General features: G+C 38.4%; 1 protein-coding gene across 1 annotated transcript in view; it reads right to left on the reverse strand.

Annotated features, from left to right (window-relative positions):
- Positions 1 to 11,176: 11,176 nt before the first annotated feature.
- Positions 11,177 to 13,958, reverse strand: part of LOC144433288 (transient receptor potential cation channel subfamily A member 1 homolog) — a 13,120-nt gene continuing 10,338 nt past the window's right edge. Inside the window, exons 14-19 of the mRNA XM_078121594.1 lie at positions 13,475 to 13,690; positions 13,189 to 13,257; positions 12,728 to 12,904; positions 12,380 to 12,433; positions 11,909 to 11,983; positions 11,177 to 11,386 (exon numbers count right to left, since the gene is read on the reverse strand). Of these exons, the coding sequence (XP_077977720.1) occupies positions 11,177 to 11,386; positions 11,909 to 11,983; positions 12,380 to 12,433; positions 12,728 to 12,904; positions 13,189 to 13,257; positions 13,475 to 13,690 (801 nt within the window). The remainder of the gene's footprint in view (positions 11,387 to 11,908; positions 11,984 to 12,379; positions 12,434 to 12,727; positions 12,905 to 13,188; positions 13,258 to 13,474; positions 13,691 to 13,958) is intronic.

Here is a 13,958-nt window from a genome sequence, read left to right on the forward strand (position 1 = left end):
ACTTCATAGAAATAGCACTACCAGTAGAGCTCCAACACACTGACAGTACTTTTGCACTTGAACCGCGGACGGACACCCCATTGAACAACAATCGCTCTCCTGTAAAAGCATGGCCCGAACCAGACATCTATGCTAGCTTGTCTGGCAAAATTCGCATACCAAACTTATCCAAGGCACCACAAACTTTGAAACGCAACGAGCACTTCTGCCAAGTCCGTCCTGTCTTCATTCCCCCAACCGACAGCAACGATACAGTCACCTCATCTGCCAAGGAAACACCGAGCAGTAAAACCACCAGCTTGCATTCCTCCACTATTATCCTCGACCCTGATAGCATTCTCACCCAGCCTCAAGTAGACAAGTTCCACACTACACACCTAGACTTCGACGAAGTATTCAACCCATCTATAAAATGCTACAATGGAAGATCAGGTCCATTTAAAGCCACTGTAAACATGGGACCAGTTCAACCACCACAACGTAAGGGACGTCTTCCCCAGTACTCGCGCAACAAGCTCACTGAATTACAGCACAAGTTCGACGAACTAGAGAACATGGGAGTTTTTGCCAAACCTGAAGACCTACAGGTGAATGTTGAATACATAAATCCCTCATTTCTAGTAAAAAAAAGCAATGGAGGCACTCGACTCGTCACCGCCTTCGCTGACGTAGGGCGCTATAGCAAACCACAACCGTCCCTCATGCCAGACGTAGACAGCACGCTACGACAGATAGCCCAATGGAAGTATATCATCACAACTGACCTTACCAAGGCATTCTACCAGATCCCGCTATCCCGCGACTCACTAAAATACTGTGGTGTTGCCACCCCGTTTCGTGGTGTCCGCGTCTACACACGTTCGGCCATGGGAATGCCTGGCTCGGAAACTGCTCTCGAGGAGATGATGTGCCGTGTACTAGGCGACCTCCTTGCAGAGGGGTCAATAGCAAAACTGGCTGATGACTTGTATTGCGGAGCCAACACTATCGATGAACTTTTAGACAACTGGAAACGCCTACTACAAGCCCTTCAAGCCAACGATTTACGCCTCTCACCAACTAAAACTGTCATTTGCCCAGCCACAGCCACTATCCTCGGTTGGGTTTGGAACCAAGGTACCATTCGTGCTAGCCAACATCGTATTGCCACATTATCATCTTGCAGTCCCCCAAGTAAAATTCAGGGCCTTCGCTCATTCATAGGGGCATATAAAGTTTTAGCAAGGGTCATACCAAAATGTGCTCACCTCCTTGCACCGCTCGATGAAGCAACAGCTGGTCACCAATCAAAAGACCCCGTCAATTGGACAGACAGCCTTCTCCACACATTCCAATCTGCGCAAGCTTCATTGTCATCAAACCGGACAATAACTCTACCACGCCCATCTGATCAACTTTGGATCATCACCGATGCCGCTGTCAAAAGCCATGGGATTGGATCTACGCTCTATGTATCGCGCGGTGATAAGTTACGCTTAGCCGGTTTCTTCAGTGCGAAACTCCGTGGACGTCAAGCAACGTGGCTCCCATGTGAAGTTGAGGCCCTCTCTATCGCCGTTGCAGTTAAACACTTCAGCCCTTACATCATTCAGTCCCACCACAAGCCCTGCATACTTACCGACAGTAAACCATGCATGCAGGCTTATGAAAAGTTGTGTCGTGGAGAATTCTCTGCTAGTCCTCGTGTGACCACATTTCTGTCTGCCGTTAGCCGATATCAGGCCTCCGTCCGTCACCTTGCTGGCTCCGAAAACATACCGTCTGACTTTGCAAGCCGTAACGCTGAAGAGTGTAACACCCCGTCATGCCAAGTCTGTGTATTCGTACAACAAACAGAGGATTCAACTATTAGATCCCTTTCTATTAGCGATATCACCTCAGGTAATGTCAAATTACCTTTCACCAACAGAAAAGCCTGGCTGAACATACAATCAGAGTGTCCAGACCTACGTAGGACACACGCACATCTGACACAGGGCACCCGTCCATCAAAGAAACTTACCAATATCAAGGACGTGAAGCGATACCTTAACAACGTCACAATCGCAAGAGATGGTTTACTCGTTGTCAAAACCACCGACCCGTTCTCCCCGCAGCGTGAGCGTATTGTCATACTGCGCCAAGTCTTAGATGGTTTGATTACCGCCATCCATATTCGCCTCAACCATCCATCCAGTCACCAAATGAAGAAGATCATACATCGGTACTTCTACGCGCTCGACATGGACAAGTCAGTCCAACAGACATCTATATCCTGTCATCACTGTGCCTCCCTCAACAAGGTCCCCCACAACGTCATCGAACAGTCCACCACACACCCACCAGAGGCTGTAGGCATCTCCTTCTCCGCCGATATAATCAAACGCGAACGCCAGCTCGTACTTGTACTCCGCGAAAGCGTCACATCATTTACTACAGCCAGTCTTGTTCAAAATGAACGCCACGACACACTCCGCGACGCCCTCATCCAACTCTGCATTGAACTGCGACCCCTCGATGGGCCACCAGCGGTTATCCGTACCGACCCTGCTCCAGGTTTCTCTACCCTAGTGAACGATGACCTCCTCCGTAAGTACCACATATCAATAGAAATTGGGCGCACTAAGAATCGCAATAAAAACCCAATCGCGGATAGGGCTATCCAAGAAATTCATGACGAACTCTTGCGCCAAGACCCGTTATGTGCAACTATCACACCACTTTCTCTTTCCACCGCAGTTGCAACCATCAACACTCGCATCCGCTCAAGAGGCTTGTCAGCACGCGAAATGTGGACACAGAGGGATCAGTTTAACCACTCACAACTCCCCATCAATGATCGCAAACTAATCATTGACCAACACTCTCAGCGCCTCACGAACCACCGGTCCAGCGAAAGTTCAAAGACTCCCTTAGGCAAGTCCCCGACAGCCCCACCACTCGAAGTCGGAGATCTAGTTTATCTACATACAGACCGCAACAAAACAAACGCCCGTGATCGCTATCTGGTCACCAGTGTCGACTACCCATGGTGCAACATTCACAAGTTCCGCGGCAGCCAACTCCGTAGCACTTCCTACCGCGTCAAACAGTCCGAATGTTACAGCGTGCCCACACCCTCAACGGTACATCACCACTGTTTCAACCACCACTACGACACAACTGAAGAAGAGCATGGCCATCCTTACCTCCCTCCACCCGACACACCAAAAATACCCCACGAACTTTCACCACCAACACATAGTCAAGACCTTAGTCCCAAACCAGCGACCAGTGACACTAGCACTCTAACTATCCCACCAAGTTCGCAAGAACCCTCAGCAATTGACACCGATGTTGGGCGACCTCGCCCCTCCATAGAACACTCCGCGAACAGTTCAACAAATTGTACAGCTACGCACCCTGCCGGTGAAACCACGTCTGAGCAAGTGCATCCTGCTGACGCAGCTATAACGAGCCGTCCATCCCGCAAACGCCGTCCTCCAGCTCATTTAAAGGACTTTATTTTAGATTTCTGATGTTTCATGCATGTAAATTATTGTCAGTGTTCACAGGCCACACTGCGGACCTCTTGGACCCTTTTTGTGTGTGACTTTTTCATTAACATTTGAACTGTTTACAAGGTTTTAAGGAGAACCCTTTTTCACTTTACTTCAAGTGTATGCATTTTCTAGGATTATCCTTCAGTAGTCTGCATGCTATTGTTACACCCTATTTGAGCAGTTCCTTGACTCTATTGTTTTTTTCAAAAAGAAGAAAGTAGTTACGCCAGTACATGGCTTCATACATTAGCCAGTACGTTAGTTTGTTTGACAGTTGACCTTTCCACAAGGTCACCTCTCTTGTTTACTGCGCACGCTCAGCATCTTCGCGCGCCATTGTTTGCTGTTGTAAATTCCCTAGGGTTTGGAACTCTGTAATAAACCGTTCCATATTCATCCGACATTTCGTGTCTGGTTGTCGTCTCAGCGTTATTGGTATTAGTGAACTCATCCACATTGGCGCTGATGTGTTGAATTGTAGGCGATTAGTTGTCGTTTTATTCGCATCCAATAGAACTCAGCAGCGGGAACCCAAGGTAAATTTGCACAGCTGTCTATGGCCGATGGTCTGATCGGCTGGGGAATAGACGGGCGATTGTGACACTAGTATGTGCACTCTACTTGCAAGCACCATACACGTCAAGCTATTAATGATGTATTTCTAGATAATACAAGTACGTTAATTTTCATTCACCATTGTACGAATTTTCCCCCAGCAATGGCAATGGTGTTGTGGAGTATTTGCTATATTCTTTGCTTGGCTGGAATTGATTATTTTCATCCGAAAGCTTTCTTACATTGGTATATACGTCGTCATGTTTATAGGTAAGTCTATGTTTAGAACTCTTAGGCAAATGCAGGAACATTTTCTGATTGTTCAGGGAATTATTCGTTGGCAAGATGTGTTATTTTAGAACAGTGGACATAACGTTCCTTTGTATGATTGTGATTTGAACATATTATATTGTGGTAACACTATTTACAAATTATACAGAATCTGACAAGAATGACAAGAAGGCCTTTACCTGCTATTTTAAATTTCAACATTCTGGCACATTTTACACAGGCCAAATTTTTGTGACATACTTATTTTATTTCCTTTAATTTCCTCTATTATTATACATACATACATACATACACATACATACATACATACATACATACATACATACATGCATACATGCATGCATGCATACATACATACATACATACATGCATACATACATACATACATACATACATACATACATACATACATACATGCATGCATGCATGCATACATACATACATACATACATACATACATGCATACATACATGCATACATACATACATACATGCATGCATACATGCATGCATGCATACATACATGCATGCATGCATACATACATACATACATACATGCATTCATGCATACATACATACATGCATACATACATACATACATACATTCATTCATGCATACATACATACATACATACATACATACATACATACATACATACATATAATGGATATGTTTGAAAAAGACAATGCATTATTTTCATTGAACTACATCTTCCATGACGTATTTGTGGTGTCACTTTTTGCTTTGAAAATATGGTACATCCATTCAAATAATACAACCAGCTGTCAATGCAATGAGCTTGTACTTTAGAAAAAATAATTTACCAAATGATTTTCCATACGTACAGATGTATTCAAGACGTTCTGTCGGTTCTCTGTCATTCTTATTCTGTTCTTGATGGCATTTGCGATTAGTTTCTATGCCCTGCTTATGAATCAGGTGAGTCTTCGATGTTTGTTATCGTATATGCAATTTTTACATTATTGACCTCACAATCACTATTTTAGGTGCGAATAGCTTAGTCGCATGTAGCGTTAGACGATATCTTAATCATAAACTTAAATATTGTATGCAGTAAGTAGTATTATTGATCCTCAATGTATTAACAAAAAAAATGGAAAATATCAAGACCAGTACGTAACGACGATGGTGGTGGTGGTGATGATGATGACAATGATGATGATGATGATGATGATGATGAGGATGATCATGATCATGGTAATGATTGTGATGGCGATTATGTAAATTATGATGATGATATAATTATGATGGTAGTGAAGATGAAAAGATTCAAAATGGTAGTAGAAGGGTGTAAAAATGAAAACAAGTGTTAAGTTTCTTTTGATTAATTATTCCGTTAATTTGCAGCCAACATTCAGCTCACCAGGCTACGCCTTGATGAAAACGTTCGTTATGCTGACTGGAGAGTTTGGCTATGATGAAATATTCCATGCAACTACCTACCTTGATGACCCTGAAGCTTCAGAAGATGCTTTTGCGGAGGCGGTGTGGTATGAAGCCTTGACGTACATCATGTTTGCCATCTTCCTCATTATAGCAGCTATACTGATTATGAACCTACTGGTATGATAAGCTCATTCTCTCGTTTTCTAAGTTCCTTACGAAAAAACCCAACCAACCAACCAACCAACTAAACAAACAAACAAAGGGACAAACGAACAAACAAACAGACAAACAAACAAACAAACAAACAAAACATGCAAGTAATTGAGATATTCCACATGCAGTCAGACTTATGATATTGCCCTGCCCGTGACAATAGCATTATGTGTAATGTAACAGCATGCGACTATCACACTTACCCTCAACACACAAATAAACTAACAAACACACACGTGTGTCTATATCTATCTATCCATCCATCCATCCATACCAATGTATGTACATGCTCATATCTTTCCACTGTGAAGTTTCTTACGATCATGTTCGATGTATATTTGTATAAGTGATAGCGAAACGTCAATATTATCTATTGATATGGACTATTACTTGTAAATTTTGCACTCGTTTACATACATACATACATACATACATACATACATACATACATACATACATTCATTCATTCATTCATTCATGCATGCATTCATTCATTCATGCATGCATGCATTCATTCATGCATGTCCGTGCGAGCGTGCGTACACTAAGTTAGCAGGAACTTATCTCTGTGTATGTCCTGTAGGTCGGCCTCGCCGTCGATGATATCAAAGGCGTTCAGGAACAAGCGGTTTTGAAGAAGCATGCTCTTCAGGTACAGTCTATTCTTCCGTGTGTGTGTGTGTGTGTGTGTGTGTGTGTGTGTGTGTGTGTGTGTGTGTTGTGACCATGCCTCTGTTATAGCTTGACGTATTTTAGTTTTGTAATAAAATGAATAAATATGTAGTCGTACTTGAGTTTGACAGAGTTCTATGTTTACACATCGCTTTCTCTGTTTAAATTTGGTAACAAGATACCTAAAAGAAGCCATGAATGATTTTAAAGGAAAAAATGGAACGATCACATTTGAGACAAGGATCAACCATTAGAGTTCTTTGAGATAATAGTAACCATGGCAACACGAGGGAGAGGAGGAGGTAATACATTTTGCGTTGAACAAAGTAAGCCAAGCCCAGCTATATTACCTGCTCATTCCCTAATGCAGACGAGACGCCACGATGAGAAATGGGGGGTGGGGGGGGGGGTAATGCATTCATAAGAACAGCTGGCCAGACTCTTACTAGACCTATAGGACAGGCATACGTGATTAAGAGACTCCACCACACATTCTCGCTGTACAACTTTTCATGACTTTGGAAGTCTACCTCAATTATATATTTACGTTAGGTGGAGCTCGCACTGGATGTCGAACAGATGCTACTACCTTTTATTCGACGACGGATATTTAAAACGATGCTACCAGATTGGATTCAACGAAAGATGTTTAGAACGACGGTAAAGATTAATCCAAATACTAGGACTGGTGTCAAACGATTTATCAGTTCACGATCTACAATCTCTGCGCAAGCCATCATCAAGTCATTAAATCCAGAAAAGGTGGGTCCTCCACAATTAAGCAATTATATATTATTTCTCATTACCGATGTGTTTACTTGATTATTTCATTTTCCTCACTTGATATGTAAATTTGTTTGTTGTTTTATTCGACCTCTGGCAAATAAATAATAAATAGAAACTATTTAATTAAATTTTAAGTGTCACATGTGAACTTAAAAGAAAACGGAGATTCTTGATGTCGATCCTATAGCCTGTCGCAATTAAGACAAATATTAAGGATGGAGGGATCGCTGTTACCAGCAATAAATAGATTTGGTAATTGGGAATATATATATATATATATATATATATATATATATATATATATATATATATATATATATATATATATATATATATATATATATATATATATATATATATATATATATATATAGTTTTGGTAGTACTGGAACTCTTTCTTGGTTGTAACTCGGAGTTTCACGCATAGTGCGATCATCAGACAAGAGTTGTCTGATGATCGCACTGTGCGTGAAACTCTGAGTTACAACCAAGAAAGAGTTCCAGTACTACCAAAACTATTACGCTCTGCCACTGCGGTATAGAGCACTGTCTTAGCAGATTGATACTCACCGAGTATATATATATATATATATATATATATATATATATATATATATATATATATATATATATATATATATATATATATATATATATATATATCCGTTTGCTTTGTTTTCCAAAGAAACCAATGCTATCATGAAGGTCATCAACATGGCTATTCAGCAGAATGAATTCATATAGTATAGTGCTGTCAGAATGTTGTGCCAACCTACTCTTACATCGTTTACATGCATGTAAATATCTCGATTAATATTTCATCAAAACGACATTTAACAAAGTCGTTAACACTTTGAGGGCTCTAGATGATTGATCTTAGTTACCAAATTTTCGCACATTTGCGCGCGCGCGTGTGTGTATATGTATGTGTGTGTGTGTGTGTGTGTGTGGGGGGGGGGGGTTAACTCATTCCGATGACATTTCTATACGACCTGTAAAGTTACATATAACTAAAGACAGGCAGGATTAACAACCACATGAGTCGTACATTTTAAAATACATTCCTCTCTGCGTCCGAATACAAAATGTACAGTATTGATATTGATAAAAGAATAATAATTTTTGTATTAACATTCATAGTTTTTTGTAGCATTTTAAAGAAATGTGTATTTTTACTTACAGTCTACAAATGAAAAACTACGATTAAAGCAGGACAAATTTGAGATATGTGTCAGCGATATAACAACGAAATTAAACGTGAGTAGATATATATCGGCCTTTAATCAATAGATTTACTGTTCTCTCTCTCTCTCTCTCTCTCTCTCTCTCTCTCTCTCTCTCTCTCTCTCTCTCTCTCTGAGCTGTTTCATTTATTTATAAAATGAGTATGGCATGAGTGATATAAGATAATACTCGTGTTATGTTTCAAATCATAAATGTTTTACCTACACCCTTCAGACAACCGATGGTAAGCTGGTCAAATTAGACGAGAATATATCAAGAATCACAACAGATGTTCAAGATTTAAAGAAGAAGTTCGAAAGTCTCGAAGAGCAAAACAAAAACATACAGTCAATGTTGCAGGACATACATGTACGTTCAGCTGTTGATGTAAAACGTGATGGAGATGACGATATTGATGGAGATGACGATATAGAAGACAGATCAATTTCTTTAACACATTTTACTGCTGAGACGTCAGATCAATAGTGTGGTCTGAGCTGAGATATACATCAGTATGGTGAAACGCAACTGTAACTTCGTTCAAAATATGACCCTTGTGACCCCTTCAACAGTCGAAGTGATATCTATACATCAGCATCTTGTGTAGTTGGTCGACAGTTTTATACCCTCAAAATAGTTACAGATTGTTTTGAATAGAGCTAATAGTAGATTAGTGTTATGTTCATCGTCTTTTTAGTATTTTGATAGACTTTGCAATCTTCATATTAATAAAGGGTTTTGTTTCATGAAGAACCGCCGCTGAGTGAGCTGAAGCAAGAACGCGCATCGTTTAAGTTTATATCTTATACAAGAATGTGTTACTACTAAAATTAACTATATGGATGCAGCGAAAAATATGTCTTTGCATAAAACTAGGTTAGAGAAGGAGAAAGCAAATTGGTTTAACTCTTATTTCACCCAAATATGTTTTCTATGAGATAATGCACATTATGTTAATTAATAGCAGCTGCTTTGTCTCGTTTTCTGAAGGCTTGTCGCTTTGGATGTGTTCAAGTTGTACTATAATTGATTGGGCAACAATATATCGCATACAGAATAAAGATTTTCATCATTGAACGCTAGAGGTATTAGACCAAATGTCTAGATTTATCAGTTGATAGAACTTATCTAGGTAGTACTTAACAAGGAACAGTATATTAGTGTTAGCCGTGTGCCATACAAGTGTAAAGTGAATATTGGAGTTGTGTGATCAGTCAAGAAGTTTTCAAATACCACAAGAGTTTGGGAGCGAGTTTTTATTTACTTAAGCGCCGTCATTTCATTGATATCAATTTTTATGTTAATTTTTTCACATTTGATAAATAGATAGTTATATAAACGTAATCTTTTTGCGTCATTTATCCCTCAAAGAAAGGAAGGAAAGAAAGTATGTATGTACGTACGTACGTATGTACGTATGTACGTATGTATGTATGTATGTATGTATGTATGTATGTATGTATGTATGTATGTATGCTATGTATGCTATGTATGTATGTATGTATGTATGTATGTATGTATGTATGTATGTATGTAGTGCACGTGGTTTACATCTTTACTTATATATATATATATATATATATATATATATATATATATATACGAAAAAAATGTGAATAAAACCACATATATAGACAAAATAGACATTTTACATATACTGACTTTATATATATATATATATATATATATATATATATATATATATATATATAAAGTCAGTATATGTAAAATGTCTATTTTGTCTATATATGTGGTTTTATTCACATTTTTTTCGTAACACGGACTAAGTAAATTAGCGACTGGCTAATCTGGATGCATATGACGAATTCCAATTTAAAATATAATTGCATATCCAAATGTACTTGAGTAAAAATATAATCAAAATTGATACAGAATTCGTGTCCCTGTGTTAACCTGCACTAGCTGAAACTTGGATATTTTTGTTCATCAAATAAGCAAAGATTTATTCACTAAAAATGTGTCAATTATTTATGAAAAATACATTATATGTTAATTAGAGGTCAATATTATCTGTAGATAGAATAGTGGCGTTTAAATCTTCTCCAAAACTACTGGGTCAATTGAGTTGAAATTTCTTGCGTGTTTAGGTGTCTTGGGATGAGCAGATATAAGTTAATTGGGTTATTAAGACGCAAAATTAGGGATTAAAATTAGGGATTAAAATATATTTTTTTTGTAAAGGTGTAACTATGATATTAACGTACAATATTTTACCAACTTTCTGTGTTCTATAGTGTGTGTGTGTGAGTCGCCATATGAAAGCACTAACCACTTTATTACTTTGCTAAAACAAAACTTCATAGTGGAAGAACTGAACAGCAGAACTATTTCTACACATGTTTAGAAAACAAAAACAAAAAAACAAACCAAAACAACCAGCGGAGCTATTCCATATCAAATTCGCTTCAGGCAACAACCACACTTCAAAGTGAATAAACGCTTTTGTGAACAAAACAATGAAGTCGGCAAAATACATATGTTGGAAACTAGGCAACTGAGCTATCTCCGTGAACTTTTCGTAAGATCATGTCTAACTTTTCCTCCATACTGATGTTTTGTCGTTCCAGACGTTCGAAATTTGTCTTCAAATCTTGGATCTCGCTAGTGACGTCAGCGGGGTGACTTGTTTGTGGGTTTGTCATTGACATCAAAGTATTGTCTAATCTGTCTAACCTTTTATCGACGTTTTTAAGAACCTGAAAAATAAATTAAGTTATTTTTATTTTCATCATTATTAATCATATATGATAAGGTGATCCCAGGAAGCTCTAATAGCGATAACTTGCTCTAACTATAACTATTACCCCCCCCCAACAAACAACAACAACAACAACAACAACAACAACAACAACAACAAAACTCAAAACAAAACCCCCAACCGAACATGATTAAATTTACTGGAAATGTTTCATTCATTCTTAGCTAAATTATCAGTGCATTACTTATTAATTTGTTCTCACTTTATTATCACAGTCGTAAATCAAAATTGTGTGAACAATTTGTATATCTGTGGGATGTAGGTTGCTGGTTTTAAAATATGCAATGACAACATTTTCTAATATTTATTTCAGCAAACTTGATACTTGAAAAGAATATTCCGAATCTTCCCATTCCCTGAACATCCACGTAAACCGACAGTAATTGGCTTTGCATGCTGTGACGTCAGTGATAATGATAATGACGTCAATAATCATGTGCGTTTATAAGGTTGAACTCACCTCGAATTTGGATGTTAACTCGCGAACATCTGTTTCCAATTTGCCCTGTTTTGTTTGTAGGTTTTCATTCGCTGTCTGAAATAACGCACATTGAATTCAATGAATGATCATCTTATACTCACAATATCGTAAGACATGATCTGAATTTTATGTGGCTGTACATCTAATAATCTTACAATAAACTTTTAACACCAACCTACTTAAGATATAGTGCGCAAAGATTACACTCTGTGATAGCAATGTCAATGTGAACACATTAACTGATTATGAGTTGTGCATCTCCCGAGACCGTGCTGAACCCGCCCGAGCTCTGCATGTGGGCACGTGATTCCATGAAGGATACAGTCTAATCGACTTACATTATCCAGGAACACCCAAGTTAGGAGTCAGAGTGCAAACAACGACTATTTTCCAGCTTAAATATGAGTTTCAAACAAATGTTAATTCACTGAATGATATGTACATAATTACCTTGATAATTTGCACAAGGTCATCCTGGTTTGATCGAAGTTTCTCATTAGCTGTCTGAAAATAAAGAATGCGTTACATGTATAGGTAAGCTTAAAAATGTAAGACTCAAACACTTCTTTGAGAAAATATTCTTAAGTAGTTTATCAAACATAAAAAAATACACACCACACTTTCACTGCTTTATCTTTATCGTAATATAGGAAATATGTTTTGTCAATGATGGAACCACAACGGTTTTTCAAGAAATTGATGACGGACACCAATTATCTAATGACCTAGTAACTGTTACTCACTTATAATGCTCACACCTTGACTTTAGCTATGCAGCAGCTACTGTAAATAACTTACTTTTTCTGGGTGTATCGACTTAACGATGGCTTGTGCAGAGATTGTTGATGCAGAACCAAACATTCGTCTCATACCTGTCTTGCGTATTTTATTTGGATAGATCTTTGTTGTCTTCCTGAACACTTCCTTTCGAATGTAAATTGGCAACATCTGTTCAACATCAAGTGCTAGTTCAACCTAAACGACGACAAAGAGAAACAAAGTAAATGAAAAAACCCCAGAAACAGACAGACAGATAGACAGACAGACAGGCAGGCAGACAGACAGACAGACAGACAGACAGACAGACAGACAGACAGACAGACAGACAGACAGAAAGAAAGAATCAAACAAGCAATTGACAATTTGTCTTGAGATCAAATATCAAATTGTAAACCTTTCAACTGAAAGTAACCAAAGATGACAAATGCATACAATGGTAGAAGAATTCGTCAGTGAACAATTAAAACAATGGACTGTACCTGAAGAGCGTGCTTCTTCAAAACTGCCTGTTCCTGTACACCCTTAATATCATCTACAGCAAGACCCACCTAAAATACAAAGGACTCATACATTTAGCAGTTAATAATGTATGTATGTATGTATGTATGTATGTATGTATGTATGTATGTATGTATGTATGTATGTATGTATGTGTGTGTGTGTGTGTGTGTGTGTGTGTGTGTGTGTGTGTGTGTGTGTGTGTGTGCGCGCGCGCGTAAGTACGTACGTACGTACGTACGTATGTATGTATGTATATATACGTACCAGTAGGTTCATAATCAGTATAGCTGCTATGACAAGGAAGATGGCAAACATGATGTACGTCAAGGCCTCGTACCAAATCATTTCTGCAAAGACATCTTCATTCCTTTCAATTTCATCAAGGTAGGTAGTTGCATGGAATATTTCATCGTAGTCAAACTCCCCAGTCATCATAACAAACGTTTTCATCAGCGCATAGCCAGGAGAACTGAATGTTGGCTAGAAATTGACAAAAAAGTTATTGTAACAAATCACAAAGCAAGGAGTTTCCTCTAAACAATTTAGGTTTTTTCTCAACACAAATTTCCTTTATATTCTTCATCATCTTTGTTTTATTGGGCTTTGATTTCATCGTTCTGGTTTCTACTTTTCAGTTTTATTTCTTTTCAAAGTAAGTCTGAATATTTTCAAACAGGCTATATGAGACATTCAGTTACATTTTGGCCAGATTACTATCAATCATTCATATATTGCATACAACACAACA

The sequence above is a fragment of the Glandiceps talaboti genome, chromosome 3 (assembly GCF_964340395.1).
Source record: "Glandiceps talaboti chromosome 3, keGlaTala1.1, whole genome shotgun sequence".
In the NCBI taxonomy this organism is placed as follows: Eukaryota; Metazoa; Hemichordata; class Enteropneusta; family Spengelidae; genus Glandiceps; species Glandiceps talaboti.